Source organism: Labrus bergylta, chromosome 21, assembly GCF_963930695.1.
Source record: "Labrus bergylta chromosome 21, fLabBer1.1, whole genome shotgun sequence".
Classification (NCBI taxonomy): domain Eukaryota; kingdom Metazoa; phylum Chordata; class Actinopteri; order Labriformes; family Labridae; genus Labrus; species Labrus bergylta.
This window is the reverse complement of record NC_089215.1, coordinates 11,325,829-11,339,431: the sequence shown is the minus strand read 5'-3', so window position 1 is coordinate 11,339,431 and position 13,603 is coordinate 11,325,829. Positions and strand designations below refer to the sequence as shown.

At 36.9% G+C, this 13,603-nt stretch overlaps 1 protein-coding gene across 2 annotated transcripts; it reads left to right on the top strand.

Moving 5' to 3' along the window:
• The first annotated feature begins 1,756 nt into the window (after nucleotides 1-1,756).
• On the top strand, nucleotides 1,757-13,227 carry LOC109996862 (pleckstrin homology domain-containing family S member 1). 2 transcript variants are annotated; one of them, XM_065949987.1, is made up of 17 exons: nucleotides 1,757-1,868; nucleotides 2,319-2,356; nucleotides 2,642-2,739; nucleotides 2,831-2,946; nucleotides 3,114-3,248; nucleotides 3,971-4,046; nucleotides 4,156-4,185; nucleotides 5,172-5,225; nucleotides 5,502-5,573; nucleotides 5,714-5,800; nucleotides 6,002-6,042; nucleotides 6,242-6,280; nucleotides 6,376-6,501; nucleotides 8,534-8,650; nucleotides 9,229-9,324; nucleotides 10,574-10,709; nucleotides 10,813-13,227. In XM_065949987.1, the coding sequence occupies exons 2-17, from the start codon at nucleotides 2,332-2,334 to the stop codon at nucleotides 10,882-10,884; spliced, it is 1,320 nt and encodes a 439-aa protein (XP_065806059.1). In that variant the 5' UTR covers nucleotides 1,757-1,868; nucleotides 2,319-2,331; the 3' UTR covers nucleotides 10,885-13,227. The 2 variants fall into 2 exon arrangements, with proteins under 2 accessions (XP_065806059.1, XP_065806058.1); XM_065949986.1 differs by having other exon boundaries at nucleotides 1,758-1,868; nucleotides 2,828-2,946.
• The last annotated feature ends 376 nt before the right edge of the window (nucleotides 13,228-13,603 follow it).

Here is a 13,603-nt window from a genome sequence, read left to right as displayed (position 1 = left end):
CGTGCCCATTAGCAGAATCATTTCAGAAAGAGGGATGGTTGAAACTGCCCTTTAAGAGAGCGACCTGTCAACTTCGACTGATTCAAGACACGTTAATCTGTCTATTACAAAGCATGTGTTAGCTTCTTATGTTGCAACTAAACCTCACCCTTGAACTCCACTATGGAACTTCACTTCAATACTTTCTATTTAACCATTTTAAGTTCATTATAAACATTCAATACATATTTGCTTTATAAGGTCATAGTAAATGATAAGCAGTGTTTTTTATTATTAATTCAACTCCTCATGCATAGAGGCTTGGGTTTTGACACAAAACAGTTGAATACATAAAATAATGTCAAAGATGTGTTGTCCTATGAGATATGATGCATAAGTAATAAACCTTAAAATTTGCTTTTATCTGTTCACAGCTAAATTAAACTGGCTGTTTTTCAGTGTAGCCCTTTTTTGTTGGAAAATGTCTTGCTCTTTACAGTTAATGTTATTAAAAGAGAAATAGGATATCAAGTCATACACTGTCATAGCTTTGCAGCAATGAGTAAGCTACACAACAGAGAATTGGATATAAGTAAAATATAGGCTATAGGGTCAATAAGACACCAAAGTAAAGAAAGGGTGCTTAATAAAAATCAATAGGAGTCTGATAAGTTAAGCACAAAAATAAGCTTGGTATTAGTAATGGCAGTAACATTGACTGTTGCTTTGTGATAATGTAAGGTTGAAGAAATTATATTGCTAGAGAAACGTTAAGATAGCTGTGATCCATCCATTATCTATACTGTTTTTCCTTTTGGTTCCCATCCCAGCGGTCATTGGGCGAGAGGCGGGGTACACCCTGGACTGTTCACCAGTCAATCACAGGGCTGACACTTAGAGACAGACAACCAGCCACACTCACATTCACACTCACATTCACACTTACATCACGTCTTTGGACTGTGGGAGTAAGGTGCAGTACCTCAAGGGAAACCACACATGCACGGGGAGAACATGCGAACTCTGAACGGAGAGGCCGTGTCACTCACTGTGAGGCAACAGTGCGAACCACTGCACGTCGGTGCAGCCACTGTATGTGACATTACATGTAATTATACATATTGATAATTTAATTTGAATGTATTTATTTTATTTGGACAATGCAATTTAACATTGTTTCAATACAAAGCATGAAACTGAGGTGCTGCACAGAGAGTTTACAGCTATTGCTAATTTCCAACTCAAGTCCCTAGCTGGGCATTCGGGTAAACAAACACGTTTATAAAATATACCACATTCTATCCCATTAGATCCCACCACACAACACTATATGCGGATACATTAAAATACATGTACAACAATATGACAACACAAAATTCTAAAATGACCTGTCCTCTTTAAAACAACCTGCCTTAACTTGTTGATAATAAGCTACACTCATTTGATTTCATAAGACTGCAAGCTATAAATCTGTACGTGTCAAAAGCTGTCATTGAGCTCCAGAATTCATCAATGTGGTGCTCTTTTTTTTTAAATCAAACCTTGTTGCACCTCAGCCTCCCTAACCTTGATTGGTACCTGTATCTTTTCTGATGTTTAATTCAAAGTTCACATTATGATGTTGTACACATCAGGAGAAATGCTTGAACAATTCCCCAGTGTCTTTCCAGAGAACTAAAATTCCTTTAAGGTTCTGGGCACAGCATTTCTGTGGCTAATCAACACAGCAGGGAGATTTTTAAAAAGCTTTTGAAAGAACCAGAAACTCCAGTTCTAGGTATGAATATCTGGTAAGTGTTTGCCAGGATCGAGAAGCAGCTTCCTCATGCAGAGACACTCATTGTCACAGAGAGCAACGTGAGCTGAATCTATCCACAGGTGATCCACAAGTAAGAATATGTCTTTATTTGATTTATTGTTTCACCTTTTTAGAAGCAAAGTACTTAGTGAGTTGTGTATGGTAATTATTAGTATTTTCTGTGATGTTAGGTTTTTTTGTTCATTCACTTGCTCACACATATTTGGCTCTGACATAGAAAAAATAACTTTGTGCATGCTAAAAAGGACACTCAACATTACTGAGGTGCTTTTATTGAAAAAAATAATAATTAAACATGAACATAAAGTTTAAATTATTTTAACCACTCACTCACACCTTCACCTTCAGACAGCTTTTGTTTATGAATAGAGCACTATTTCATGCTCAGCTTTTACAAAGGAATGAGTCTATTTTTAAACCCTACATTGTTTGTTTCAAAAGGTTAACTATTTCCTTCTGGATATTTGGATCGTGTCTGAAGAGACAGAGACTGATAGATTCTTCTGTTATTTTTGTTCAGGTGCGGTGTCACGATGCATAAGAACCAGAAGGGCATTGGTAATGTTTCACACCTTTGAACACTGATTTATTTGGTTCTTAAAGGGGTTTCACTTGTGTTCTGGTGCTGCTTAGAGGACAGATTGTACATTTGACAAGGCCGTTTGGGATATGCCAATGTCACTGATGTAATGCATGTTAAAAGCTGGGGGAAAATGAATGACTTTATCATTGTTTTATCATTCTGTAACAATACTTTCAGCTTTTCATACAATTTGGAGATTTCTGTAAGCAAAGAACAAATAAAATAACGACACAAATAATTGGCTTTTCTTTTGCTATCAGGGGGAAATGCGGTTTTCTACAGACCAGTTGGAGGCGCAAAAGAAATAAGATCGGGATACCTGTTCAAGTCTCCTCCCCAAAAACGGTTAAAGGCTGAGGTGAAAGAAACTTGATTATTTAAGGATATTCTGCAGCTCCTAATGTATGTTTTTGAATTTATTTATTTTTGTTTTGTTTTTCCTGCAGAAGTCTTGGAAGAGGAGATATTTTGTGTTGTTCAAAATCAGTGAACAGGAACATCAACTCAAGTACTTCAGGAGTCCACAGGAAAAGGACCGACCACTTGGAGGGATCGATTTATCACAGTATGTTCCCTAACATGTCCTTATGAGCCTGTTTTCTACACGACATGTCAAATCCACTGTCGTTCATCCATGTCATGTATTTAGCTCTCGAATCAAGTAATGCAGTCGAAACCAGCTTGGTTTTTGATGATCCAAATTTGACTGATATTCTCGTGTCCCTACGTCAGTATCTCCCTGTTGTATGTGAACCCTGAAAACCACCAGAGATGGGGATGGGTGCAGAAGAGTTTCAAGTGCTCCCCGTCCTGTGTGCTCTACATCAGGGTTGCAGACCGGGACTACTTTCTGGTCGGGGAGTGCAGGTCAGTCAGATTTTATTGTTGTTGTTTTTTTTTAACAGGCAGGAATTTAAAGCTTCATTACACACTTCAATGCATTTTACTACACTGTATTATAAAAACTCCTAACGTCAAAAACCATCAATGTAATTTAAAAGGCTGTTTCCTAATCTATTTGATATCTTGAAATAATGATTGAAATTAAATGATTCAAATAAGGGTTCAAAAATCGTTATTGTCTATCACATAGAGAAGAGAAAATGACCTTTGGTTCGAGGCTCAAAGAACATTAAAAAAACATTCATACCTACTAGTATAATAAAAGTTTATTATTAGTCAGTTAAACTGCTAAAAATGTTACTCAAGCAAAATAATATTTTGTTTTTAATTCACATGGAAACATGAATTGAAGTCACTTAAAGTAAGTGATGCATGTGTTAAAACAAATCACTGACACTTCCACAGCCCCTCAGAAAACACTTTCCCACTCTATCTTGTATTTGGGGAGTTTTTATAATGAAAACGTAGAAAGTATTATTCATGATGTGTTTTGTAATAGTCGTTTAGCTGATAATGACTCTGCTTTTCCCTCTGCTTGCCTCAAACTGTTGCTACATGTCATTTATTTCCACTTAACTTGTTTTTTTTGTTATTGATTTTAAATTGAATATTAAATTGAATATTTAACCATGATTTGAAGTGTCTAAAAATGAGGTGTTGTTTCATGTGTACCTTTTTATTTGAAGCGAGGAAGTGGACGGCTGGTTCTCCGACCTGTTTGATGCCCTGAAAAACCGACCACATAAATTTGTCAGTTCAGAGGTGAATCTACATTTCAGTCATTTTTCTTCATGTGTAACAGCTTGTTGAGACCAAACAGTTTGTTAAAGTTAAATATAATATTTTAATAATATTTTTGTTGTTGTTTAAGGACCTGTCTGTTGGGCAGAACATCATTGAGGTAAACTTATTAAGAAAATATAACAAACCTTTTTGACAAGAGTTTGCTGAGAAGATCCATGCTAGCATGCTAGCTTAGCTTAGTTTAGTCTAAACAATGGAAGCAGGGGGAACAATCAGTTTTTTTAATTTGTTAAAAAAAAGAAAAGAAGGACATGTAGTGGTTTTACTGGGGACCATATCAAGGACTAGTTTGGTAGCAGTTTAATCCTGCTAGTAATAAATACCTAACATTTACTGATTAAAAGGAAATAAGTTATTATATGTAAGTTGTCAGATTTTTGAAATCTTTGAATTTAGAGTGCCTCCCCCCTGCTGTCCCTCATTTTGCTAAACTAAACTAAACTAAGCTTAGCTAACAAACTGCTGGCTATAGCTACAAATTAACATTAACTTTTGTCTTTCATATTACTAAATGTCCTGCTGTGTTCCTCTCCAATTTCACACAATTTAAAAGGCTTACTGTAAATGTCTTCAGAGTTCTTAGAAAACAAGCATTAACTTCACACAACATTATCTGTCTGTTAACCACATTTATTTTATTTTTGATTCATTCCTTTCTTTATATCGATTTCTTCATTTCAAACATGTAAAAAACAAACAAACAAAACCGAAAATTAGCTCATTGGCTCTTACATGCCTGAAAAGGAGGAGGAAGAAGTTCGAACTGATTTAATCCTACCCCTTTTTACTTCATTTAATTGTTATTATTACATAATAATATAACATTATTTTACATACAAATAATTACTTAAATACCATTATCTAATTACACACATATATTAATATTCCCATCACCAGAATATAACTATTTACAATATACCATCACCAATAGCATTTATAACAAAACCCACAAAGAAATATACTAAAATAAATAATTACAGACAAACCCCAGGGATTCGGATTAACCCTTCGTTATCCCTGTACCTCATTTCATTCACTCTGTGTGTAGTTCTTTATAGAACTTCTCTCTTCATCTTTTACCAGAATATTTCAAAACCCATTGCACGGAGAAAGAGTTTCAGCGCTGTGCCTGATCAGGTTTGTGAAATCCTTTCATTAATCTGGCTAATATTTCTAAAACAGTCACATTTACTGTTTTATTTTAAACTAAAAAACTAAACAGACATCATTATTAAACCTGAGGGACTATGGGATTATTGACATAAATGCAGCGTTAATGCTGCATATTTTCAGTGGGCTGACACTGTTCAGAACTTGTTGATGTACAGAATAATATCAAAGAAAAAAAGATTTGACTTATCGAACAGATTTTATTTAGATATTTTAATGTTTGGGTGTTTGTTTATATTTCAGCAAGAGTTAAAAATACGATCCAAATCTGATCCACCCTCACATTTTATGGATGGAGAGACAGAAAAAGCAAAGGTACAAATCTTTCTAAAAACGTTTTTTTATGGTGTCACTTTCAAATTGATGTTTCACTACAATGTTGCTTTAAAGGTAGTAGTGGGTCAAATTATGAATGAGGTCTCATGCTCTAAATTATATCACTTTCTGATCATCAGAAGGGTGAACACTACGCCAGAAGACGATCAGCGCCAGTAAATCCAATCTACGACTATCCCAAATCTTTCTTCAAACAACAACAAGAAGTAGGGAAACGACCATTTCAGTATTAATAAATGAGCCACATAATCTCTTGATTAAGCAACAAATGTTTGTTAGTAGAATGTCAAAGAAAGATCATAAATGTCCTTTAAAGTTAGAGTTAAATTGTGATACACATAATCTACTAAGAGTTATATTTGTTTTTTCTCTTTTTGAAATTTGTAAATAAAATGAAAAAAAAAAAGGGTGTGGAAAATGGCGGGACCGTTGGCAAATCAGAGGCAGTGTGAGTATTTATATTTGTGTATATAGCCTACAAATGAATCTGATATTTAACCAAAAATAGATATTTATCCATTCCTTTAAAAGTAGTTTACATATTAATCATGTACATTTTGTTCAAGTGGGAAATCCTGTAATTGTATCCTTGAGTTCTATAAAATGTAATATATGTATTTGTAATGTCTGTTTATCTCTTTCTATAGATATGAAACAATGGTGGAAGTTAAACTTGCCCAAGCAGCGTAAGTTAGATTTCTAAAGCTAGAGGGGAAAATACGTCTTTCCTCATAATAAAAAATAATTGTTAAAGCTGAAATCATTTTCTGGTCTGTTCTAGTGACCGTGAAGTTGAAGAGGTCACGAGAGGCACCCTGATGAGGTCCGTCACTCAGGTCTTTGACAAGCTGAAGACCCAGATTTCACCGCTCCCTACGTTCGATGAGGAGTCGCCCTTTGAAGACAGGTAATTCTCTGATGAATGGCAGGTTCTTTCCCTGTGTATTTTTGACTTTCCACTTTGTCTTTGGTGTCAGTGAGCTTTGCTCTTTGTGTAACATGTTTTGTCAGTGCCCTAGATACCAAAATAGCTCATCAGAGGTAACCACAACCTCATTGGCTCAAACACCTACTCAGACAAACAAGCGTGTAATTCAGCATGTTATTTTTACAGCACAGAACTGTTGACACTTCAGGACTCGTCAGGACTCTGAGAGAGGCAGCACCTCAGAGCCTGCTTAGCAACTTATGACTCGATGGCACTTGAATGAGATGGCACCATAGATTTGTACACAACTCTGCTTTGGAAATGCATTCGGTTATACTCCTAAAAGTCCACCTTTATTAGACTGGCCAAAAAAGTTGCTATAAGCTAATGTGAGCCATGTTTGCTAACAATGGCCACCATAAGCTAGTAGTGGTCATACTGGATAAGTTAGGCTGTAGCTGAAAGGCGTGTGTTTTATTATAACTGATAATAATTCGATTTTTTTTTCTACATACTGTAAACTGAAGTCAGGTGAAATGGTGCACCTGGTTGAAAACATCAGCCACTGTTAGCTAATGTTTGCTCACAGTAGCCATCATAATAAGCATACAGTCTATGGTCATACATGACAAAGTAAGTCTCTGACTGGAAAGCAACCTGCATGTCGTGACTTGACAAAGAGAGTGTTTTATTGAATCAACACAAAACTTACTTTCGAGACTGATTAGTCGTATAATAATCAAATTTCAGTTAAATCTGCAAAAATACATATGTAAAAATTGTTCTTTAAGGTTTGTCTAAAATGATGTGCCAACCATCTTCATATTTTTTTACTTTCATTTTCTTGTGGATAATGTTTTAGTAGGACTGGAAAATTAAGTGCAACTGGCAGCAAACATTAGTCGCAAACAAGACCTTCCTTCTAACATTACCCGACGGTTACCAGACCAAGCTAGGTTGCAACTGGAAAGCACCTGCGTGTCCAGACTTGACAAAGGGTGTGTGAAATACCTTATGAATAACCTTTATTACTGGAACAGGAAAATGTCTTGTTTCCTCCTAAACGGAGAAGACATTGTCTACCTTTCAGGTTGGGGCATTCAAAACAATGCTGCACACATGCCTGATACATTTGAATGAAGCGGAACATTTTTTTTTGTCTTATCTCATGCAAATTGATGGCTAACTATGTTTTGTGAGATTTCTTGTTTGATATTCTAAAATGTTTTTCTTCATGTTAGAATGTCAAAGTAGCAAGGCTGTAATGCTACCTTTTGCTTCCTCTTTCAGGGCGGGAAAGATGTGTCAAGATTGTCTTCCTTGTTTCAAAACAGCATTATTCGAATCGCTCATAGGCTACAGCGGGCAATACCTATTAACCTGCGTTTTGTATTGGCCTTTTCCAGTTGTTTTTTTACGATCATGCCCTGCCTATAAATACTCTATTTGCTGCCCATTGTTTTCCAACGTTAACTTTATAAATTAAAAATGTGCAATAATTTTACTTTAGCAAGGTCTTATTTCTTTCTAAGTGATTTACTACTATGACATTATCTTCTCAAGCACATTTGCCATATGGGTTAGTAGAATAACTTCTAAAGTGCTGTGATTTGAGAATAATTAGCGTCTCCCATCCAACTTTTATCAACTTTTTCTTAAAAAAAAAAATGCCACAGTTCCTGTATTTTTGTTAACTTTCTTTTTCTTTTCTTTTTTTTTACTGTTCCATGCTCTTTGACTCTATATCAAACATTATCGTCTAGGTTTTTTTTCCCCCACAAGGTCAAATGTGGTCTATTCAGAGCTTATAATGCTGCACTTAAAATCTGTTGTTATGCCGTCTGTCTGTGAGTCAGCCTCTCCGCTGTGCATGCAGATTCAGATGGTGTTCTTCCCTTGCTTTGCTCCTTCTGTTAGAAGGTCTTTTGAAGCTGTCTCATCTGTCAAAAGCAATCTAAGAATACTTACAATGTTGAATTATCTTGTGCTGTTTCTTCCTTTTTTTCTGCAGAGGTCGTCTCACTTCAGACTTCAGCAGCAGCTCCAGTGAAAACGGGGCCATGTCTCCTGTAGAGATGATGGAGAAGCCTCATTTAAACAGACTGTATAAACAAAGCTCAACTGAAAGGTGAGAGAGTTGACCCCCACACAACATAAAAACTGAATACACTAGTAGATAGATTTTTTTTGGTGTGGTATCATTGATGTTGGTGTTTGTGCTCTAGTTTAACAGCACAAGAAGACATTTAAATTCCCCCTGAGGAGCTATCTGAGCCTGTCAGAAACAGCCATGGATCCCACAGATTTAAAAAAAGAAGAGATGACAGATTTAGAGTGACGCAGTTAAATAAATAACCTGAGAAGAATGCTGGCATCAACACTGACATGTTGCAGGACTGGTTAGAAAGGTTTTTTCTGCAGGCAGTTTAATAACAATTGAATAATGAGCATGATATATAATCAACAGCAGCAACTCAGGTACATTTGCGACAAGAATTTAAACAAGTTGTTCAATGGTTAATGTTTTAACTGAAATAAAAAATGCATCCTAAACAGTTATGGAGGAATCTGCAGGAGACCCTCAGGGACATTTATTTAAGTCTTTAGCGTAAACCACTTGGATAGACGTGAATGTCAAGTGTCAAGAGTTCAAAAGGTCAAAAATACAAACCACAATTTAAAGCTGTGGTTGTTCTTCTCTTTCAGCCTCGACACCATCACCCCGGAGGAGAGAGAATTTGAGATGAAGGTGGCGGATTTGAAAAAACACCTGACGCTAACAGAAGTGGACGGAAAACCAAGGTAGGTTTGAAGTTATGGAACTAGACCGCGAACACTGTTGTGGTTGGAGTCTAAAAATAGTCTAAGATGTGTTTGCCATATCACAGCCGTTTGTTTGTACTGCAGGCTTGTCCTCCTCGATTAAATCACAGATTCCCATTGTTTAAAAAAAACCCGTTATTAACAGGGAATACTTTTTGACATGGTCCTTTGTTGTTCGCGGTTTTCATTAGTGGTGAACGATTCAGAGCATTTAGCTCGTGGTGTGGATTTCCTGACACATCCTCCAAAGAAAAATATCCACTGCGATTTAAATCTATCGGTTTAATTGCCAAAAGATTTCTTCTTTTGAGATGGAGAGAAAAAATTATTTGAAATAAAGGCTTTTCCCAAAGTCAGGCTTGGTTATCAGAAACTCACATGTCTTTGTTCTCATCTCAGTCTTTGCTCTTCTGAGCTTACAGTACTTCAATTACTAAATACTCACTAAGTATCATGAACTGTTATTTCCTCTGAGCTGCTATTAAACGTTGCAGCTTCACACTGTGTCTAACTGGCAGCATATAATCAATGTAGAAGCAACTTCAGCCCACAATCAGTCTTTACACAGCATAGTATTATAATAATACAGAGATGTAGACTAAAAAGTGAGCCACAAGACAACCTTTGTAGACAGTATACGGCCCATTGAAAAAGAAGCGTATCTGTCCCTTCATGCGTGTGAGGACCAACATAAACAACATAGTTTTCAAAACGTTTTGTGTAAACAAGATTTCAAACAAACTGCAGTAAACAATACAGTAGTTATCTTCTGATCGTGGCAACACATTTGTGAATTTCCATTTTTGAAAAAAATATCAGTTACTACAGCTATGAATTTAAAAAAAGGGGACAGCTTGACAGCTTGAGTGGGAACACTATAAGTTACTATAAGTAAGTGGAGAATTGGAGACATTTCTGTCATCTTATTTTCAACTCTACGCCTTATCATCTGAATCTGAACGTGAAAAGTGAAAGTCAAAATAAAAACTTGATTGCGACATTTCACAGTCCATCTTTCACCAGTGGAACTGATAACGTTTTCTCCCTTCAAAGTGTAAAGTTTGAAAAAGCCTCCCTTCTGGTCCAACTGCTTCTGATTTAACACATCATTCCTTGTAGGCGTTCACATCCATACTTCAAGGTGACAACAGGTCAAACTCTTGTTGTCTATGTGAGAGCAACAGTTTGTATCCTGAAGGTAAAACTGTTGTGTCTGTGTGTGTTACAGTGTGTCAGGTTGGACAGGCCAGCCGCAGTCTGTGTGTCTGTTTCACAAAGAAGACCAGATCCTGGCCATCAATGACCTGCACACCTGCAGCGTGGACGAGTTCAACATGTTCCTCAGCAAGTCTCTCAAGAGTGAGGTACAAACTTCACACACAAAACAAAACAACAGGGTACTGCTTTTGGGACGCACCAATGAGTGTATTAACAGCTCATCTGAGAGGTAAATGATTTCTCTTTCAGGTGAAAGTGACCATCCTTCGTCTTCCTGGATGTCTCCCTCTGCACTCGCCAAACATTCCCTGCATTGACTGACAACCCACCAATTTCTAGAGACGAAACAATCCCTTCCACTCTACGTCTTTGTGTGTTTAAATGACTTAAAGGGACCTCCCTTTTAAAGAAAATACTTGGTTGGACAAAGTTTTGACCGCTTCAGACAACGGACTGTGTTTTATGGAGAAGTGACAAGCTCTCTTTGAAAGGAAGAATGTGCCACTTTTTGATCCAGTAGATTTCGCCCTTGAGCACCAGCATTAAACGAAAACAAACTGCGGTTTGGGAACACCTCCGCTATTCTGAAGCCTTCGCAGGCTAATGTCAGCACACTTTGGTTAACTCATAGCTATATTGCACATACACTGACACTGAATGACCGTGATCTAAAGACACTTATATGTAATTCTTCTTTTCTCTACTCCTTGACTTAAACAGCTTTATACACAAGGCCGTCCTGTCCCTGTAAACATGATGTAAACACGGCTCCAGCCACAGTACAGCTGACGGTACTCACGCTTCTCTCTCATTGTACAGTCATGACTCAGAGAGACATTTATAGAGGATATACTATATTTACTGTATGTGTAAAAATGTTGCTCATTCTTCCTTTAACCTGTCATAGTTAAGTTCAACCTAGTTTACTCTGTACATAAGTCTAGAAGAGTTTAAAGTGAATGAAGCAGATAAAATGAAGGTTATTGAAACAAATCTCACACACATAATATCTAAGAAGATCAGGTGTATTTACGTAACAAATTCCTTTGTTCCAAATAACGACTTTAAGCAGAAGTAGAGAATGCAAATGCTGTTACCGGTAAGTACTCTTAAGTTCATTGTGTATATGTCATGTAGATAGAGGCTCATTGTACTCAAACGCTGTGACTGGAATGAAACGAAAGGCTGAGGGTACTTAGTCATGTTTCCCCAAACGACACAAAAAACGTTCACAGGACAACAGTTCTGATTCACAAGATGAAGGAGAAATTAAACAAGGCGTGTTGTGCCTTGTGCCTAACACCAACTCAATACAAAATATTTTGTTACACAAAACTGTTGTTATTTTGACACTTTTTTTCGACATACACTGTAAAATACAGCAGAAGCAACTAAAAGTGTTGTTTTACGTGGTTCAGAGTGTAAACACAGCCAAGATTTCTGGTGATTCTGGATACGGGTTGCAGCTTTTCTTGCAGAATCCCAATTGTGACTTCAGTAAGAACACTTTAAAAAAAGAAAAAATTTCACAACTAACCGTTGACGTCGAGCAGAAGAGTACAAATGGGTTTTAGAAAATAAAAAACGATGACGAAAGGGAAGAAAACGTAGCGCCCAAAATCTTCATTTTTGATCCCAATGAAGACATTAAGTGTGTTTTTGATGAATTTTCAAAGTCTAATTGATTTCCTAAGAATGCGACTTAAGCAGTAACAGATTCATGACAAGTGTGAATGCCTGCGGTGATGATTCATTTCCAGTCGGCCTGGTATGCTGCACCTGTGATACCACTTCTTTCTAAGCCGTGCCCTCTGATGAGAAGACAAAGAGACGCGCACACGTTGCTCCAGTGTCTCGCTTAAACACATGCTACTAGTTACTTCTCTGATACATCCAAAATTGAAGTTTGATTCATTATTTATCTGATAAGTGCTTCAGGAGACGACAAATAAAAAATAAAAGATTTAGGAAAAACAGCAGTCTGTCATGTCATCCACTGCTCAGGGACAGTCTGGTGAATTAATATGCCGACAGAACGGTGTTTCACCTCGGGCTGTGTTTCACCTGTTCCTCTCTGATTCCAAACAGAAACAGTGACTGAGACAGCCGAGGACAATTTGCTGAAATGTAGCTCTAATTCAAGTCGGAAAATTACTTTTCATCCTTTTTAAAAATTAGGTCAGTTGCACAGAGCCTCTCCCAGATAAAGAAAACGCCCAATTGGCTCCTCTCCAAGGACTCCTCAATTCAAGTGCTACAAACCAATCACCATTTTTGAAATCATGCCAAAGACCAGTGTCCTCAGAGGGCAGGGATAAAGCTGGTCTCTAAACTTAACATCAAATAATTTAATCTTCATTTGTTAATACCCACATGGGTTTTTTTTCCCACGACACTGTATCAGCCGCGCAAAGCTTTTTGTTTCAAGTTTTAATGGAGCTGCTGTATGGATCAGATATGAGTTCTGACAAGGCAATTATTCCGGATGTTTAGTCTTTGAGGCTGTACTTTAACTGTGATGCTCAAGCTGTGCTGTATTATAAATGCACTTTATTGTAATGTAATGCAATCCTTTACAAGGCTGCAGATGATGATTGTACTGGGGGAAATCTGTGTTTGATGTGTAACATACTTAAAAATAAACTATGCAAGATTGATAAAAAAAACACTGTTTCCTCGACATGTTAATTCTTGGACAGACAAATAAACTACATTATTTATTTGAATCTTCATTCAAACTTTGAACCAGAATTGTAACTTTTTTGTGTGTAAACTCCAATGAGGAACTTTCAGGTTGTGTTGATTTTGGTGCCTCGTGGACACAGAAGGATGATGCATATATTTGCTTATCTTCTCCTGCACGTGTGTTGTGGTGTTTTCTGACCCAAAAAACATTTTCTTTTTCCCCCTTCTTTTTTAAATGTCTGACATGCAACTCAATATAATTCTTTGGTGTGTAGAATAAAAAAGGCTGTCTGCAGCCTACAGTTAATCCCCTTGTCCAATGCCTACCCTGCGGCAAGGAAATGGTTAATGGACT